The sequence below is a fragment of the Drosophila serrata genome, unplaced genomic scaffold (assembly GCF_035046125.1).
Source record: "Drosophila serrata isolate PLE 108 unplaced genomic scaffold, ASM3504612v1 contig_382, whole genome shotgun sequence".
Classification (NCBI taxonomy): Eukaryota; Metazoa; Arthropoda; class Insecta; order Diptera; family Drosophilidae; genus Drosophila; species Drosophila serrata.
In genome coordinates, this window is record NW_028257280.1 from 6,275,210 (window position 1) to 6,295,296 (window position 20,087).

The 20,087-nt window shown below is 41.6% G+C and overlaps 5 protein-coding genes across 5 annotated transcripts; 2 read left to right on the forward strand and 3 right to left on the reverse strand.

Annotated features, from left to right (window-relative positions):
* Nucleotides 1-553: 553 nt before the first annotated feature.
* Nucleotides 554-1,302, forward strand: Kaz-m1 (Kazal-type protease inhibitor m1). Its single transcript, XM_020955271.2, has 2 exons — nt 554-867; nt 929-1,302. The coding sequence occupies exons 1-2, from the start codon at nt 654-656 to the stop codon at nt 1,186-1,188; spliced, it is 474 nt and encodes a 157-aa protein (XP_020810930.1). The 5' UTR covers nt 554-653; the 3' UTR covers nt 1,189-1,302.
* Nucleotides 1,303-2,241: 939 nt separating this feature from the next.
* E(spl)m2-BFM (Enhancer of split m2, Bearded family member) lies at nt 2,242-3,360 on the reverse strand. The gene has a single exon (XM_020955281.2). It carries the CDS (start codon nt 3,256-3,258, stop codon nt 2,461-2,463), a length of 798 nt encoding a protein of 265 aa, XP_020810940.2. The 5' UTR covers nt 3,259-3,360; the 3' UTR covers nt 2,242-2,460.
* Nucleotides 3,361-9,065: 5,705 nt separating this feature from the next.
* Nucleotides 9,066-10,319, forward strand: E(spl)m3-HLH (Enhancer of split m3, helix-loop-helix). The gene has a single exon (XM_020955251.2). The coding sequence runs from the start codon at nt 9,235-9,237 to the stop codon at nt 9,892-9,894; it is 660 nt and encodes a 219-aa protein (XP_020810910.2). The 5' UTR covers nt 9,066-9,234; the 3' UTR covers nt 9,895-10,319.
* Nucleotides 10,320-11,496: 1,177 nt separating this feature from the next.
* E(spl)m4-BFM (Enhancer of split m4, Bearded family member) lies at nt 11,497-11,946 on the reverse strand. Its single transcript, XM_020955297.2, has one exon. It carries the CDS (start codon nt 11,944-11,946, stop codon nt 11,497-11,499), a length of 450 nt encoding a protein of 149 aa, XP_020810956.1.
* Nucleotides 11,947-18,176: 6,230 nt separating this feature from the next.
* On the reverse strand, nt 18,177-19,235 carry E(spl)m5-HLH (Enhancer of split m5, helix-loop-helix). Its single transcript, XM_020955280.2, has one exon. It carries the CDS (start codon nt 18,786-18,788, stop codon nt 18,234-18,236), a length of 555 nt encoding a protein of 184 aa, XP_020810939.2. The 5' UTR covers nt 18,789-19,235; the 3' UTR covers nt 18,177-18,233.
* Between the last annotated feature and the right edge of the window lie 852 nt (nt 19,236-20,087).

Consider the following 20,087-nt stretch of genomic DNA (forward strand, 5'->3'; position numbering starts at 1 on the left):
AAACTTTTCCATTTAGGTAAAGTAATTTTCTTTCAACTAATGTAATCACTCTTCCAAAAACCACACACTTTTCAAAATTTGACAAAATAAAGTAAACAAAACTACGAGGTTCCACAATAAGAGTTCAATCATCTCCCAAAAAAGATGTTACTTCAACGTAAAGTTTTGTAAACAAAATTTATCTGAAATATACCCAAAACATTGATATGGAAAATAATACTTCCCCGATATTATCAATACTACTTGTACATGAAACTCCCCTTCGAGATGCAAAAAACAAGATAGAAAAGAAATCAAAGATGCTGTTATGGTAACCGAACTCTTTTCCAGACAAGGCAATTAGGCCAAAACAAATGTAGTTAGTCATCCAAACAGAGAGCACCAGCACCGCGTAGAACTTTGTGGGCCACATAAACAAGTTTTTTGTTTGGTACGCTGATAAGGAAACCGGTGTTATCAGCACGCCGTTACTGATAAACTATCTCCAGGTGAGTATAGGAGTGAGAGCAGACCGCGGAGAGTCATAAAAATATATAAAAATCAATGGAACTTCAGACAGTCACAGCAATTGAAATCAATAGCTACTGCAGAGCGAACGCAACGCATAACCATCGAAAGCAACTAAATAAATAAAATACAATAAAACACTCAATATGATGAGCCAAACTTTAACCCTTTGCTGCCTGGTGGTACTGGTGGCCGCCGTTTCCGGCAATACAGTGTCCACAAATGACACAGCCTGTCCACAAATCTGTGCCTCCATCTACAAGCCAGTGTGTGCAACCGATGGCCAGAACTTCAAGGAGTTTGCCAGTGACTGCAACCTTCTGTCCCACAACTGTCGCCGCGAGAGGAGCAGCCTGCAAGGTAAGTCGTATGAATTATAAATTACCAAATTACTTTAATTAATTCTCTACTCTTCTCTTAGCCTATGCTGCAACCGATGCCGCCTGGTGCAGCTCCGAGTTTGTGGAGAATCTCCACGAGAAGCTGGGCAACTTCAAGCTGGAGGTCAAGGAGTGCTTCAAGCCCTGCTCGATGATCTACCAGCCGGTGTGCATTACCAATGGCAAGTACCGTGCCGAGTTGGCCAATTCCTGCCTGCTGGACAACTTCAACTGCGCCCTCCAGGCCTCCGGCGCCCAACCCGCTGAGTCGTTCCGTGTCCTTCGCGACGAGAAATGCTAAAGACGGGATCGGGATCGAGATGGAATACAATACAGGCAGGCCCTTCTTTTGTTTGGAAATAGACAGGCTATTGTCTGGAACGGAAATATAACCTAACGAATTTATGAGACACGAGTAAACGACTTGTTAATGAAGGTGTCACAGTGGGAGGGAATTGCGAAAGTGAAATGAATTTATGGCACGAGCAGTTGGGTTTTTACTCTCTTATGATTAACACTGCAGTTAACTTGGTTTAAACAATACGTTTCGGGAAAAGAAAAACGAAAGCAAAAAATGTGGGTCTGATAAGATTAGGTTATAGACATTCCATCTACTAAGTGGGATTACGACTGGCTGCGAAATATGTCAAACAGACTTGTATCATGAAAGGAGTGCCTCCACACAGGATATACGCTTTGAAGTTCATCCTTGCCATTAACCTTAACTTTTTTATGTATTGCTTGTAAGCATCGATGTGACATCCTCTGGAAGATGACACCAGTTTGCACATCACATCTTCTTTTTTATCGGTCTCCTCCGGCCGTTCATCTGTCAAGCCTCATTAGGTTCCACTCATAACACTGCTTCCGTTATCCTTTGCTCTGATCTTCGTTCTTCCGTTATACGAGTGTTCACAGAGATCAAGTTCTCCTTCTACTCCATGATCCCCAAATGATGATAAGGCGGAAAAGAGCTCTTGATCAAGTTCTTGCCTCTAACGATGATGGAAAAGCACCTACATAGTTGGATAACAAGATCTAACAAGAGATTCTTTGATTAGGTTCAAGCATAAAGCAGCTTTGTCATATCATATCTTTTATGATAATTAAATTAGAACCAAAAGGAAAGACCTCTTATGAAGATAAAGCAAAATGGGGATTCTTATCAAGTCAATTCGTTCAATCCAAATGATATATAAACATTCTCCTTTCTCAATTATTTAATTTCTATTCCAAATGTATTGCCAATAAAACTACCATATTATATATGCAACTATAACCAATACTGGTGCTCCCTCAATCATTGATAATCCCCATTTTAATAAAAATCCCTTTTCAATAAATTAGTCATTACTTTTCATGTTCTTTCCATTTAAATGGTTTAAAAATCAGTGTTTATATTTTATTTTACATGCAAATTAGTATCACATTAACAAAGTAAATATATTGCGATGGATAATAAATAGTTGAAATTACAATATTTTGGAGGTATTACCCCCTTTATGATTGAGATCTGGTTTAGTGTTGTGAGTTCAATGGGTGGGGTTTAGTTTGTGGGTGGCGTAAATCCACCTTAGCATAATGTTCCTGGCAACTGACTGAAGCTCTGACAGAGCAGAGCATGGAGCAGATCGTCGTCAACTCTTTCCTGAGAGTTGGTCCAGAAGAAGGTGCCGTTATCCGTGCTGATGTACTGCAGCGGCAACTGAAGATCCCACACAGAACTGGGCAACTGTTGGGGCGTGTTGCTGCTGCTGCTGATGTTGCTGCTGTTGATGTTGCTGCTGCTGCTGTTGCTGCTGCTGCTGCTACTGTGATGTGTGTGCTGGCAGTTGCGTCCATGCTGGCAGGCCCCACAGCTCCGGGCACTGACCTTCTCCACGTAGACACTGCTTATCAGGGTGGGCGTGTTGGGTGGCTGGGTGAGAGACACATCCTCCAGCTCCTCCTGCGGGGATTGTCTCAACTCCAGGCCGTATTTTTGCGTAGACTCTTCAGGTGCTGCTTTACTCTCGTCTGTGATGAGCAACTCCAACTGGGGATGCTGTTGCTGTGTGTTGTTGAGATCCACGTTGTTGGGATGGGCCAAGGTCAGTGGGGCGGGTCGACCTTTGCCACCCACTGTCAGCAGACGTCGCAGTGGCAACCAGACTTTGCGCATGCGCTTTGCAGGTGTCGTGGGCATTGCCGCTAGGCTATTGCTGCCACTGTTGGCCGTCAGGTTTTTCGTATCCAGATACATGTTGTGGCTAGAGCTTTGTGGCCAGCTTTTCCTGGTTCTTTCAATTGGGTGTTTCTGCAGCGAGCGTTGCGTGTGCGCACCTCGCGAGACCTGCTCGATAACTGATGCTGCTGCGCCGGCGTCGCTCATATTTATATATGAGCCGCTGTCGCTGCGCTGCCGCTGGCCAGTCAAGAGTGAAATCGTACGCCGCCTGATCTCACGAGCGGCGGTAGTAACAGCAACAGCAACAGCAACAAGCAAGCACCGTACGAAATTTGAGTGCACTCTCACACACACCGGACCAAAGCCATGGTCGGGGGTGAGAGGTGAACCTTTTTATGTGCGCGTATTTCCCAAATAAATTCCAACAGGAATCCACAAGCTCCCCCTTCTGCTTCTCTGTTTCTGGTGTGTGTACTTTTCCCATGCACGTACAATCGACAAGGGCCGCTTGATGAGTTTTGGCTGCAGGTAGAAGAGAAGATGAAGACGACGCGACTGCACAGTGGTCACAGCTTGGTTGGAACAGGTGGCGAAAATTATAATCAAATTGAAAACCAATTGTAAATGCTCTAAAGTACCATATCTGAAAAAAGGATAGGAAGAGGTAATTATTTACCATAAATTTACATATTAAAAAAGAAAGACTTATGAGAAAATATTCAGATTGGGTTCATAATAAGCTAAAATTAAAGATCAGCCAATTAAATCAATTAAATTAAATCAAGCAAATATTTATACTAATATTGATTATTTATTTTTGGAAAATATTTCAATAAAAGCATTCAGATCTCGAGATAAAAAGGTCGTTAGGTTGATATATAACAAGGTAATAGGTTGATACATAGATACATTGTTAGAAAGTTAGATAGATAGATTGATATATAGATAATAGATAGAGAGACAGGTAGATGGATAGATGTATAGATAGATGACTAGATTTATAGATGGCAGGATAAAGAGATATATAGATCGATCGATAGATGTATGATAGATAGATTTAGTCAGAAATTCCTATATCCCCTTAATCCTTAGCACCCTTTATACCCATCTATAACCACTGTGCACATCGCCTGTTCCTCATTTATGCACGACTGACTTTGTTTTCACATTCACACGGTACCCAGAGCCCCGGAGCCGAAGCCGGAGCCCAGTAGTACTCGTCCATGGGTTGTTGTCCGGCCTGGGCTTCAGGGTTCGCTGTTCGGTCGCTGCTCGGGACTCCGGGATCAGGGACAGGGGCAAGGGCAGGGGTAGTGCACCACAGGGCCGTAGTCACGAAGGGGCCAGGCCTTGGCAGCACCTGTTCCCTTCAGCGAGCGTGGGACTAAGACGCTGCGCATTTCCGTCCTGGGGAATTGAAGACAAAAACAGCAAGGCAATGGTAAAGGCAAAGGCGCAGGCGTCGCTGCTGCTGCTGCTGCTGTCGATGTCTTCGAGTGTGGGAAAGGGCTTATAAGAATTTCACTTGGTTTTCGGCTTTTTGGGCACTATTATTGTTGTTTCTGCTTCGGTTTCTGTTTCTGTTTCCCCATGCGAAGTGATTTTGTTTCGGGGCGAGCAGCTGTTATTGCTACTTGTTGGCCTGCTTGTTGTCATTTATAATCAAGGCTCGCAGCGACCGGCGCTGATAAGTTCATTTCGAGAAGGGAACCAAGGGACTAGTCCCGCCAAGGGGATTATGACATGTTGTGGTTCACACGCTCGCTGGGAACGGGCTTGGGATGGTGTCTCAATGTGTGTGTGTGTGTGTGTGTGTGGATGGGGATCTAATGAGGCCGTGACCTGATTCGAGCAGCAAGTCCTTGCGCGGATCGCAGGTTCCCACACTGCACAACAATCGGGAGTTAGCTGCCTGCCACAACTAGTTAGGCCAGCTCAGCTACGAACCCGGTTTTGGTACGTACATAGTTTTTTTTCTCGATTTTATTTGTGGCCGAAACTCGTGCCAATCGCGTGTGCACCGCACGCTTGCGCCCAAAGAGATCTCTCTAGCCTCCACTCCAGCCACTTGGAGGCCCCAAAGCGGCTCTCTTGCCTTTGGCCGCTATTAATCTTGGCTGTAAGCCCCCCCCTTCCCCCGCCATCACCCGCGCACTTTTGCCCCCAATCAGCGTCTAGGCTTTGAACTGCACGTTTGCCAAATTGAAAGCGACTGACTTGGCAACACACGGACACCGACTCCAACTCCAACTCCAACTCCGACTTCAACTCCAACTTCGAATCTGAATCCACGACCAACGATGCCAGCCTCAGCTGTGACTTCCACTTCCAAGCTTGTGCCGGGGCTTGCGCCTTTTCAGCAACAGACACTTGGAGTAGTTAGGCGTTAATACACTGCTCTTAAGAGGGTCTTACGGTCACAGGATGTACCAGGAAATAATAGTTATAAACTTAAGAGCATTATGCAAAAGCTTCTGGGAACTTAAATAAATGGTTTTAGTAACATTAAATATATATTTTTACAACATTTAATTAGTAAAGAATTATAAATAATGAAGTATAATAAATGTTTAGAGATAGAATTTTATTTATACAAATATCTTGTGCTTTACTGATGTAAATATATTAGTTTAAAATAATTTCCTTAACAATTAAAGACTCTCCCCTTCTTAAGAGCATTTCCTATTCGCTATTTAGTTACCATTTAACATTTACCCATCGTCGACTATTTGGCTTTTAAGCTTTTGGTTCACACGGCCGGCAACTAGTTTTTTTTTGTGCAAAACTATATACTATATAGACACACATTCGCGGACAGACATGAGGACGGTCGGTCACATATGACAAGCAATTAGTGTGCATTGAGGTTAGTCGAAAATGGCTTTGCGGTTCGTCCGTGTCCGTGTCTGTGTCTGCGATGATTATTTTGCATATTCGCATATTGCTCATACGCCACGTGTGCCGGCCAAGTTGAAAGTTGAGGAGGCATCTTGAAAGGCGATGCCTTGAGATGCTTAATTGTTGCGGCCATAGTGAGCTATGAGCTGTGAGCAGTGAGCAGCGATGATCAGTCAGCAGAAAGCCGAGAGTCGAGATTCGAGATTCGAGAGCCCGAATGCCGAATGGCCGGCAAACGGCTAACGGAAGTCATGGCCAGAAGACAAACAAACAGAGCGATTCTGCAGCATCATGGGAAATGCTTAGCCAGGCAAAAAGCCTCAGTCTCCAGGCCACAAATAACAGAAAACAACAACAACAACAAAAAATAACTTCGAGGCGTCCAACCACAAGTGTCATATTGCCGCCACGGCGATAAAGCCCAGCTCGAACGGCAGCTGGCTGCGAATAAAGAGCGACGCACATAAAAAACCAGGCAACATTTTATACACTCTGTGCTGACCAGTAGCCCTGAGATCAGCGAATTAAAAAAATTGTATATATGAGGCGGGCGAAAAACAAATCTTAGAACGACAACCGGATGTTCAAGTTTATGATGATTCCCTCCGGGTGGCAAAGGGTTGCTATTCCTATGGATCCTATGTATGCAAAAAAAAAATAATAATAAAATAAAACAGAGTTTTTCGGAACCCCCAATGCGCCGAGATAGCGAAACTGTTACACTTAATCGATACGCTTCAACGAAAAGTCAAGCCAAAGCCAAAACCATCATAGTGGTTGTGCACTGAGCGAAAAACTCGAGCAGTTTCGATTCACTAGTGGCACTTCACTAAGAGTTTTAGAATATTTTAGTGCTATTTCCGTAGATGTGATAAAGAAATTTATTTAAATTACATTTAAAGTATGAATTAAAATTTTAAAATGGTAAATTTAAACGAAAACTAACTTTGGAAAGCCGAAGTTTATATACCCTTTGAAATTAAATTATAGGATCGAAATTGATTATAACTAGGCTTATGATTTTCGCATTTTTTTAATCGATATTTTTGTATGATAATCTGTATATTAAAAATCTCATAACTAGGTCAAAAAAGCATTAATTTTAGTTCGGAAAGCAGTTTTATGTTAGTTGTTATTGATTTAATAAATCTATATACTAAATGTTTAATTTAAACATATTCCAATTTTTGTCGATTTTTTCACAATTTTCACGATGTAACCCCTTATCTTTTTTCGAAAAAATTAAAAAATTTTTGAAATTTTATTTTTTGACCAGACATGGCTAGATTCATTTGGCTCATGATGCTGATCAAGAATATATATGATTTATAGCGTGATATATGATTCCTTCACACAGTTACAAGCTTCTGACTAAAATAATAATACCTTTGCGAGAGTAAATCAAAATTAAGATTGAAAAACTATTTAATGCTAAAAACGAATCCTTACTCCATCTTTATCCTTATTTAGTATTACATACTAATTTTCTAGGTACCTCTAAGTACCATGCCAATTAAATTTCCCTCAGTGCAGTTGTCGCAGTCATCATCATCAGCCAAGCATGCGACATAATTGCGCGAGTTAAGGCCCCTGTCCCCTCTTAACCCACTCCCCGGTCGCCCACTGCCCCCCCTCGTTGCTGGACTGAAAAGTCAACCCGCTTGAAATCAACCAGCAGCTACAGCAAGAGCAACAACAACAGCAACAACAGCCGGAGCAGCAACAACATTTCAGCAATCCATCGGATCGCATCACAATCCAGCCATCCGTCCAACGTGTGGGAAACACACGACAAATCTGTTTCCCACGGTCTCGTAAAGTAGGCACCACACACACACATACAGAGCGGTACCCTAGCTGGCACACTCGCACACACACACACACCCCAAAGTCTCCCCCAAGTCTCCTCGTAGGTGCGAGCGAGCGGCAGATCGACTTCGACGAACGGCGAATGGGAGCCGAGCACTGTCATCATTGACAATAAGTATGACATGGGTGCGGGCAGCGGGGGCCAGGCAGTGGGGGGCCATAGGGAGAACGCGCAGTCGGTGAGAATGAGATCCAATCCGAGTGGAGCACAGAGCTCCCTCTCTCTCTCTCTCTCTGTCTCTCAACGGCCATGCAATCAATTGAAGACGACGCGCGCCAGAGCACAGCCACAGGCGCAGTTACTTACACAGATGCAGAGCCACTTGTAGCACGCTCGCTCTCTCGAGCACAGTGGGGCAAAATCTTCAGACTTAGTTACAAATATGCTCAGTGAAATGCATGCATTCGTTGTTATTAATTTTATCTTATTCGTGTTGAAAATGGTAAAATCAGTTATGATACTTGCACCGGATATCATTCTTTTTAATTCCTTCGTTTTTTATAGCCTACTTTTTGGGACCACACGGAAGTGAAGATGGCGGCGTCTTAAATTACTTTAAATTTAAATCATGTCATAATACTGTCTTTGTTAAATAAAAAAAATGCAAACAGATTACATATTACATTACTATATGGGATGTATATTATAATAATTAATAATTAATTGTCTTGATTTCGGGACTGAAGCTTAGGCTATGTCACACTTAGTTCATTTTTGTCTGAAGACAGGTACAATAGGATATTTAAAAAGTCCGTTTTCGATCTTAAAAACCTCTTTAGTAAACTTTCCTTACGATTTTTATACATATTAATAATACATTTTATCTTTTAAGCGACCTGTTGTTATTTTTTACTTTACCGGAAATCCAATTACCCTGTTTTCAAAAGCATAACTCAAGATTAGATCCAAGATCCTTAACCAAAATCAAAAGACTTATGTTATGTAGTATTATACAACGTATTATTACCAACCTGTGCCCACTGTGGCTCCGCAGACGTTCCAAATCCAACCCCAGTGCCGTGGCGGCTTACAGTAGCCTCTCTTTGTGCCCGCTGCCGAGCGCCGCTACCGATCCGAGACCGAGTTCGGCTCGGGCCGAAGAGCCTGGGAACACGCGTGTGTGTGTGTGTGTGATCATGCGGGAGCTTTGTGGACACGAGAGCTGCGATCCGGGAGAGTGGCTGTGCCTGTGGCTGGCCAACGGGTCGTATAAAAGTAGGGCTGGGAACTAGTTTGCCACTCATTTCGTAAAAGTGCCGCCTGTTGAACGCACCACAGTGCAGCAATCTCGTAGATACCCATATGAAACCGATCGAAATCGGACGTGATAATGTGCCGTCGAGCGATCTAAGAAAGCCACAAGAACAGTCCTTCGAAGAGCTAAATTGAACCGGAAAGCCACCAAACCGATCATGGTCATGGAGATGTCCAAGACGTATCAGTACCGCAAGGTGATGAAACCGCTGCTGGAGCGCAAGCGCCGGGCCAGGATCAACAAGTGTCTGGATGACCTCAAGGATTTGATGGTGGAGTGCCTGCAGCAGGAGGGGGAGCATGTGACGCGGCTGGAGAAGGCCGACATCCTGGAACTGACCGTGGACCACATGCGGAAGCTGAAGCAGCGCGGTGGTCTCTCCCTGCAGGCAGTAGCCGGAGGCAATAGTCCGCCCAGCGCCACCAGCACCGCCCACGTGGAGTCCTTTCGTTCCGGCTACGTACATGCCGCCGATCAGATTACACAGGTCCTGTTACAAACTCAGCAAACCGATGAGATTGGTCGCAAGATTATGAAATTTCTCTCGACGCGACTAATTGAGCTGCAGACGCAGTTACTCCAGCAGCAGCAACAACATCAGCAACAACAACAGCAATCTCTGGGTCGATTATCCTTCCCGCTGCTGGGTGGGTATGGACCGACGGCCGCCTCTGCCGCCGCCAGCTACGGTGCCTTCCTAACCGGCAAGGACGAACTGATCGATGTGACCTCCGTCGACGGTGCCGCTATGTCCGAGACGGCGTCGGTTAGTTCGCAGGAGTCCGGCGCCTCGGAGCCCGTCTGGAGGCCGTGGTAACGCCCCCTAGATCCTTTCTTAGTATTACGACCGCAACCCAAAAATGGCTATTAACCGTTCAAGCAACAGGATCCGTTGTCTTCCAAAGTAAATCATAACAAACAAAGTAAATTTTGTGGTCGATTTGCTAATCGTCCTCAGAATTGGTTTTGAAATACTTCTAGTTTTAGCTACGATAATTGTTTTAATCTCAACTGTGATATAAATAATGTACGATGATCGATCCAGTTAATATTTTCAAGTGCGCTGATTTCCTACTGCAAATGTTTCCTAAGTTTATTAGTTCGTTGCGCTCTCTTAATTGTTTAGACAAGTATGTTAAGCTTTAAATAATTTATAAATGTTAATTTATGGTTAACTGTGAAGAATCAAATCAAAACATATATAATACGCAAAATCAAATAAATCAAAACAAATGCAAAATATATAACTTTCTTTATTGCTGTTCTGGGAGATGAAGGGGATTTTTCAAGATTTTTTTAGATTTTTTATAAGGATTTATACAGCTTAAAATTTTACCAACCAACAATTTATAAACCTTTAACTATTTATTATTTAATACCTAGATTTCATTTTGTTAAAGTTCTTGTATATAAATAGTAATATTTCGAATATGTTCATTAATAATACAATACTTATTTTTATTCAGTAGATATACTGGAATATTTAATAGGTGCTACCCACTAATTCCTTTAAAATTTATTTTCGATATAAAATACTTTAACATTTTACAAAAATACCTAAATATTGACTGTATTTATTGCCCATTTAATGACTTAATTACCCCTTAATTGTTAATCGGAAGCTACTGGAGCCTCAATGTATGCAACACTTTTGTGCATTCACCCTGATTCATACACATAAGCAGATCGTCTAATTGGAACCCGAATCTGATCGGCAATCAACAGAACCTATCTACCTGCACGCACTGGAAACTGGTTGGAAATGCAACCAAAAAAAGCAACAGGCCAAAACAACCTCCGATTATCTGTATCTTCCTTACCTGCTGGCAGGTAAATTGATCAACAATAAGACCTGAGAAAAAAGATTCAGGATCGAATCGGATTAGGGTCCCCGTTCGTTTTTCAAATGAGTCATGCCAATTAACAAAAGGATCTCGATGCCTATTTATTTCGTGTTCTGTTGTTGATTTGTAAAACGGGGAAAATTGTTGCCAGGAAATTCAGATTTATCCTCTATTGTTTTGATTTTATTTTGTTATATTTTATATTCTGAGAGAATGTTGAGTCAACTGTATCAGAATTTCTATGGCGGTTTAAGTTCCCCAAATGAAAGGAACTTAATCAAGGGACTTAACTTCACTATAATTATTATAATTGAGCTGAAAGATTTTAAATGGTTCGAATAAAAAGGCAATTAAAATTTCTTTTAAATTGTATATATATTTTGATTTGTGTTTTGTTTTTTTTTTTTTTGTAAATGTTAAAAAATGTATCACAATTTTGTAAAGCTTGAGTTGATCGGCTTGCTTGTTAATTTTTGTGGAACGTTGTCAAAAATTAACGGAAGACGTTGTTTTAAAGCTGGAGATCCCATCATGGAAGACATGGTTGCAAGTTGGAGTCGTTGTCGATGTTTCGCTTAGGCCTGAACCCAACGATCCTGGAACTGGGCGACGGCCACCTCGTTGGCAGTGCTGCAGCCGAGGGGCTCGACGAGATCGTTGTCAGCGGGCAGATCGGAGACGGCGGTCCAGAAGAAGGTGCCATGGGCGGTGCGGACGAAGTGAACGGGCACGGTGGGCAGTTGCTCGAACTCGTAGTCCTCCATGTCGCAGGACTGGGAGAGACGCTCGTTGGCCTCGTTCTCGAAGGACTCGAGGGAGGCACACTCCAGCGAAGCGTTGCGGCTGTTCTCAATGGATTCGAGAGATTCCAGAGAGTTGGCCTTGATGGTGTTCTTGAGGTTCTGCTCCTCCTCCTCCTGAGCGACCTGCTGCTGCTTGAAGATCTTCTGCAGCAGCTTCTTGACGCTGTAGGACAGCTTCTTGTTCGACTTGATGGTCATGGTGTTGGTCTTGTTCTGGCACATTTTTGTGGAGATGAGTTTGTGGATGTTGATGTTGATGTTGTGTACTGTACGAAGCGTTGAGCTCGAATGATGTCTGATCCTCCGAACTCGGTGCCTTTTATACCCGCAGGACGAGGGAGAAACCCGAGCCCAAGCAGGTCACAAAACACCGAGTGTGGGAAACTACAAGGATACGTGTTCAGAAAATCCTATACACAGTACGGAGCACAAGGCAAAGGCAACAACAAAAACGGCAGGTGTGTTTTTCTGATGTTTTCGAAAAAGGGACTGCATCGGCATTAACCTGCATGCGTCGGAGTGTGACGGCATGTCGTTCGGCACCGCTCGCACCTGCTGGCGGTTCGGGCAATTTTATCCTGCTGCAGGATCGTGAGAAACGAGACTTTCTACCAGTTCCCACAGTCTCGAAAGGATCCTTTTTTTGAAAAGGAGATTCGTTTTTTTCCCCTCCTCCTACTCCTTCTTATTTTGTGTTGTGTTCCTCGTTTCTGCTGATCACTTTTGGTTTTTATGTGCACTTATCTTATCACAAGGATGTGCGTGCGAGGGGGATGCACGATCCTTTGGGGGGGCGGGGAAAATCCCTTTTCGATTTCTCGAACACGTGTGCAGCTCGAGAACGTGGGAGAATATTTTCAATTTTCAACGCTCGAACGAAGGCAAACAATTAAGAGCTGCCCCGAACCGTACCAGAGGATCACATAGCTCAATAGGCAAACAATCTGAGGATCCTTCGTCTCTCGACTCCTCCTCGTTTAATGCGCTGTAATTTGAAATTTATCAAATTGTATGTGGAGGCGAGACGGGGCATAAATAATGGTCGGAGGGATCTCGAGAGCTGGAGGACAAGGATCGTCGACGAAGGAGTTGCTTTTAATTTCTGTTGCTGATGGCACACAATTAGCAGGGGACCAGCGCGTTTCTTATTGAGGGGCATTCTCTGTCTGAAGGATGAGTAAAAAAGAGAAGAAGGCGGAGAAGGAGGACCACGAGGATCACACTGGAGGAGCACACGCACAGCGAGCGTTTGTCCCTCTTTTTGTGGTTCCTTGTTTTTTTGGGTTTGGGATTGGACACGTGATGGCGCGTGAGGCGCTGAAGCCAAGACGGTTCCCAGGATCCCTTGCTGCCCCCACTCCCTCTCTCGCTGTGTTGTTTTTTATCTGCTCCTTTTGGATATCCCTGGCGTACTTAATGGATTGTCCTTTGACTTGGCCATAAATATTTGGAACAAATTAACGCAGCGAGATCCTGTGAGTTGTAGGCTGGCGTTAACAGTTCGTCCTGGATCCCCAGATCTATTGATCCTCTGCTGAGGTGATGATGATTACTTGCCTTGGTCTTTGTAGTATATGGTTGGGCTGTAGATCGATGAGTTGAGATTCACAGATTGGGGGATAATTGGTCCAGGGATCTTTGGAGTTTTTTGTGTGGATCACTTTTTGAGGGATTTTTAATTAATCAAAAATTAGACGATGAAAATAGAGTATTATTTCTTAAGGGTTAAATTAAAGTATTTAAGATTAAAACTTGCAAGTTTAAAGTATAAAATAATATGAATTATATTTATTTAAATGTTCAATTTAAACACAGATCCTAATTAATATATTTTGACATTACTTTCTTTGTAGATCCTGCCAGGAAATTCCAGTTTTAGTCAGAAGCTTATAACTGTGTGAAGAACTCATTTCCGACCCTATAAATCATATATATTCTTAATCAGCATCGATAGCCGAATCAATATAGCCATCTCCGGCAGAAGACATTTTTTTTAAATTTTTTTCCAAATTTTACAAGGGGTTACATCATTAAAATTTTTTAAAATTGTCAAAAATTTAATTTTTTTTAGTTTTAAATTGAGTATGCAGATTTATTAACCTTAGAAAAACTAACACAGGAACGTTTTTTTGACCTAAAATTAGTTGTTATTTGGCTAAGTTATGTGTTTTTTAAACATTAATTTGGTGATAAATTTATTATATAATAAAAATAAATGGTAATATTTTAAGCTTAATCTTAAATTCATTTCAAAGCTTTATCTTCCCGAAGTAAGTTTCCTTTCTTCAACACTATCAAGGCATTTTTAATTTAATTTCTAAGCTACCGAAGAGCCATGATTTAGACTCATCAAATCTACATCATATAAAGATATTATTCCAAATTCATTTTTATAAGAACATACTTTTCAGATATCTTTATATAATTTTATTTCAGCTCAATTCCAAATAAGATATTTGGAAAAACAAAGCCCATAGAAACCTTCCCTATATATAGACAGAATTAAGAGCTATAAAATCCAGGCACCACAATCCGCCACAAAGTGATTTTGATTGAGAGGTTGGGATATTTCTATAAAAATCCCTTGGGTTTTATCTTCCTATCTATTCAATATCCTTTTGCTGGATCAACAGTACCAAATTATTGGATTACTTCTTGGAAATTGTCCCTTTATATAGCCTTGGACATTTAGTCCGAACCCAAAACAAAATCAGAGTCCGAGATCCATTTTTCGGTTGACTCATGCTACCGCATTATTTGGGCCTTATTATGCACGGATTGTGTCCGATCTAATTGTGTTTTTTTGGTCCTGGATATTTTCGGTTGACTCATTGCCCCCAGTTTTTCACTGTTTTCTTCTTCGGGCTATGTTTTGTTTTGAATCTATTTTTTGTTTCATTTCGATTTTATTTGTGTGCCCACGTGCAGGCCCAAAACAAATAAAAATAGTTAACCATTTGGGTTGGGAAACCAAAACTAAGGCCCCGCTGGGGGTCCCAACAATTTCTTCTTCTGGTGGTGACTACTGTGGTGCCTTCCATTTCCCTCCGTGGCCTTTGTGCGAGTGTATCTTCCAGGGAAATCTTTTGGCTGAACACGTGCACTGATTTCTTATCGCCTGACGATCACTTAAGGTCCCAAAATTGTAGATTAGCCCAACGCACAAGAAAAAAAATAAAAGAAATTGGGATACGAGAGAGAAATAAAATCAACCTGACCCTGGCACTACTACCATTGTCTTTCCAAATCCCAAAGGGGGTGGGAATGATCGTGTTTGTACACGTGACGACCTCGTTTCGGTCACAGCAGGGTGTTATGGCACCAAGAGCACGTCCCTCGGTCCACATCCACCCATCTGGTCATATGGTCATCCACCTATATACTATATATCAGTCCAAAAAAAAAACACCGCAACGTGAGCAAGTTGCGAACGTGAACATTTCACACATGTGCAGCGATTTTCAGCCGGGGGAAAAGCCCATGCCATCGATCATTGAGGTCGTTTCGTTACCACTCCTCCTCCTCCTTTGGCTAGTTCCAGCAAAAAATTCCGCAGGTCCAGTTACACAGGACACGGGACTTTCCACACCCGCTAGGATACGGACGAGAGGATGTGCTAACTGCCCGAATCTGTTACGGTATTTCCGTTTACATTTTCCGTGGTCAGCAGCGTGAACATCAAACGAGGCGTGCGAAAAATTCCATTGAATGTAAAACGAGTCGAGTTGAACCTCTCTTGAGATATGAATGTCGAGGGAGTGGATGAGCCAAAGATATGGGACAGAAATAGGATGAGCCCCAGGTTTGGGATGAGCTAAATGTCTAGGTTGACCTACAGTTTCAATAGAGCATCACATGTGTCGATCAGTTAACATAACAATAACGCAGACCGAGATTTTAGTCTTTACAAATATATATTATAGTAGCTCGAACTTTGAGTGACCTTTATAAAGATTGTATTGCATTTCTGAATTTTTATACTAAAATATATATATTTATAATTTATTTATATTTATAAATTCTATATATAAAAGTCCTTCAGGTTTTACGAAGGTTTATTTAAACTAGTATTTAATTGGTGCTATCTTTATATTGGTATCTTTGATATAGTTAAGCATTAAATATACAAAAATTATATAATATACTTGATTTGCAAACCTCAAAAATGTATCATTTAATAAGTATGTTATATTGACTACCTAATAAATGTATAATTGATACATAATTCTAACTAATTCTAATAAATAATATCATTGTTCTCTGAAACACTATGCAAGTGTGGTAGATTTTGAAAATGGTTAATAGTATAAATAAATACTCTAAAACTCTACCAAAATACTCTGAATTATTAAATGTATTAACTGTTACAAATACATATTATAGTATATATTATTAAGTATTTATGCTTCTATATTTCAAACAAAACTCTGTAGAAAGCATCCCCAAACACTCTCAACTAAAGGGTATTCTGGCATAACTAAAAATTTAAACACGATCTACTCGACCCACATGGCGGTTTCTTTGGTTTTATAATGATAAAATAACACAGACAGTAATAAGTGTTGGTGATACAACACACACATGTGGGGTCGTTTTTGTCATCGAATTACACAGAGGGACGAAGCGTCCTGCACTTGACACGAGACAGCGAGACATTTTCGAAATACTTTTATGTTTGGTTTTTATTTTTTAGTTTACAAATTAGTATGTGCGATGGTACATATGGATGCGGGAGGCCAGTTCCAGGAATATCTGAATATCGTGTTGGTTTAGGATATCCTTTGGTTCGTTCCTCAAGGATCAGGATCCCGTTGCTCGATTACCGCCCATCACTCAGCGCGCACGTGCAACGGACAAAAGGGGTCGTAATTGATGGCTAACTCAATGGCCGGAGAACCACCCCGGGCTGAATATAATACAATGACGATATGTGATCCTGTCCAGGGGTCCGGGGAGTATGCAGATTCGATGACACCCAGCAACACGTGCACCGCAGTGTTAAGCTGTTGATCGAGGCGTAGACAGGTCTCAGTTTTTTCCCTTTTTTTGTTATTTTTTGTCTCTCCGCCACTCGGGGGCGTCGCTGGCCAGGGGTTTGTCTGCTTTAAGACCCGGGACCTCCTACTTGGACCCGGGGGAGGATGAGAGCTCCGTTGAGGAGGTCCCAGAACAGACTTTGTTTGGATCTTCCATTAGGTGGGGGAAGGAATGGCTAATATGAGCCTTTTACACTTGAAACAGAGTAATTATTCCAACGAATTGGGTTGCGCTACAAGGGGTAAATAATCTTCAAAAATCCATGCAAGCCGAGCAGGAATCTTTGTGGAAGATAATTATGCCGGTATTTAAATAAGTACAGAGAGGGAAATACAAGACATTTTTTCGTTATTATATTTACAATGGGGATTTCATACAACTAATTAGCAGTATTTACATACGACAAATTTATATTTTTGTCCAAAACAAGTCTCTATCCTTAGGAGTATACAAACTATACTTATTTTAACAATATTGGGCATCGAAACAGTGTTGCTTAATAGAGTTATTAATTTTTATATTTTCATACAATTTTAGGATATTATAATATCAGTCAGAAACTTGCAAATCGTGAAGGAATCATTTCCGACCCTATAAATCATATATATTATTGATCAGCATTAAAAACTGAATCGATCTAGTCATGTTTGGTCAAAAAATAAATTTTTGAAATTTTTTCAAAATTTTATAAGGGGTAACATCGTTAAAATTGTCAAAATTTGACAAAAAATTTAATTTTTTAAAAGTTAGTATGCAGACTTGTTAACCTTTGAAAAACTAGCACAGAAAAGTATTTCGAATCGAAGTTAATGCAATTTTGGCTTAGTTATGATATATAAAAACGTTAATTTACCCTAAAAATTAGCATAAAAAAATATTGATTTAATTTACCTAGAATTTTAATTTTTCTTGGAGCTATACGAAGGACAAAAATCATATACATTTTTATTTGTATTTAAAATATTATTTGTTGATTAAGCAACAACTTATGAAACATTTTAAACCAATGTTCGATTTCCTGAAGTCAGCTTCCTTTCTTCTTTCATATATGTAGGAAATATCTCATAGTTTTATGTTCTTTGTTGTTAATTAAGAGAAATGCTTTAGTTTAAATAACTTTGGAAGACCAAGTTATATAGAATGATGAAGTAAACCATCAAATTCTGAAAAAGCGAATTAAAATGTAACCCACTCAAGTTACTAGATAAATAATCAAGTCAATAGTATTTAGTGTTTTTTATAATATTTGTATTTATTACTATTAAAGCTTTTTGTTGATTGTTGCTTAGTGTCTAAATCTTAGTAAACTATTAAAGCTGGAGGCTTGCTTATGTCCTAGGTAAAGCTGTTATCACAGTGTTAACGATTCAATTGGAAGACATGATTCGTTGTTGAAAAAGTTGCTGATGGAAGACAGGATTTATAGTTGTTGCTGTTCCTACTGATGATGATGTTGCTGCAGGCAGGATGATTTACCAGGGGCGCCACATGCTTGGCTTGGGGCTACCGGCGGCCTCGGATTCCTCGGTGTCGCTGTGATAGCCCGAGGAGGCGGGACTGATGGGACGAGAGGCGGTTTCCAATTGGGATGTGGATGCGGTTGCGGTTGCGGAAGCTGACTGCTGATCGGCCTGAAGCATGCGCTGGAACTCGACGCCCAGGTGCGTCATCACCGTCTTGCCCACATCGACGCTCATGGCCGGGGTGCAGGCCATCACACGGGAGATCTCACTGACGGCATTCATGTAGCCATTCTTGAAGCTATCCATGGGCAGGGGAGCCACTGGCGCCTGTTGGGCCACAACCTGTTTGCGCATGAAGACGAGGGCGGCTTCCAGCATCTCGGCTTTGTCCAGGCGCAGGATGGCATCGTCGCCCTGGAACTCGGCCACAAGTGTCTTCAGCGTGTCCAGGCACTTGTTCATGCGGGCACGTCGCTGGCGCTCCAAAAGGGGCTTCTTCACCTTCAGATAGTGCTGAGTCTTCGACACGAATTGGGTTTCGTTGTTGCTGGTCTGAGGAGCCATTTTTGTTTTATTTCGTTTGGGTTTCGTTTTGTAGAACTGAGCGAGCTGTCGATGTGTGTGGACTGATTGCAGGATGCTGCTCGAATGATGCTGGATTCGACGGCTGCACCGGCTTTTATACCCGCAGCGAGAAGGTCCTTGCTGGAGGACCTGCTACCTGCGGGCACCGTGGAGAGATCTGGAAATCTTATTGCTGTGCGTGCGTGGGAAAGGAAATCGTTTTGGGTCTCTTCTTGGATCCTTTGTGTGTGCGTTTTGCTCCTTTCAATTGTCTAGCCAAGGATAAGGAGTAGAAGAAGTGTGTGTTCTGATCCTGGATCCTTTGTAGCTGCAATTAAACCGTAAAATGCTAGCCAAGACGTGAGAACGTGGTCCAGGGACTAGAATTCTGAACTCAGACCCAATTGTCTGCGACAAACTGATTCGGTTTGGGCCAACAAATGAAAATCAAACTGGGTAAAATTGTAATTGTAATTGTCTTGTTTGTGGCTAACTGATCTTTGGATCGTTGAGAGGATGAAGAAGTAGCACTAGGTCCCTACACAGGATCAGGGCTAGTTAACAATTAATGAAAGATTGCTTTTAATAAAATAAAATGCTCTTGAAGATCTTTTAATAGAGGACAAAAATTAATAGGGATTTGTTCTTATAGTTACTCATTATTTTAGGAATAAAGTAATGACTGCAATTTATATTTACAATAATTATCAGAGGTCTAATTTATAATTCTGCAAAGATATTCTGTGATTTAAGATTCCCATAGGTTATACTGTAACTTTAAAGTGTCTAAGAAAAACATTATTTTGTTTCCTCTTAATCACATTAGTTCTTAACCCCGATATGACTTTTCAAATTAACGCTACCCTTTCTTTAAGATAAAACCCATTTAATCTTGAGTTTCCTACAAACAAGCACTTGAATCCTTTTTCCCAAATGGAGATCCCTTCTCAGCACATAAATCCTGGCCTTATAGCAAGGAACAACCCTTAATGGGTTAACCCCAATACCCAATTCCAGATCCAACTCGAATCCCGAGAAAGTGGATAGATTAAGAGGGGTCTTTAGAGGGGTCCCTCTTGCGTTTTGTGTTTTGCTCGATTTTCATATCGTGAGAACCGCTCGAGACGCGTCGTGTGTTTCCCACGCGATGTGCACACCTGCCATTTAAGACGCTTATATGGTTACGATTACAAACACTCACACAGTGCCAGAAGACACCAATACCAAGGCACTTGGCAACACAGAAGCAACAACCAGATGAGGGCACTCCACCACTCCACTCCACTCCATCGTCTGTCT

Excerpts from the sequence above, each read along its gene's own strand:
- Kaz-m1 (XM_020955271.2), top strand. The coding sequence starts at position 654 with ATGATGAGCCAAACTTTAACCCTTTGCTGCCTGGTGGTACTGGTGGCC. Across the intron at positions 868-928 it reads CGAGAGGAGCAGCCTGCAAG|CCTATGCTGCAACCGATGCC; the intron begins GTAAGTCGTATG and ends CTCTTCTCTTAG.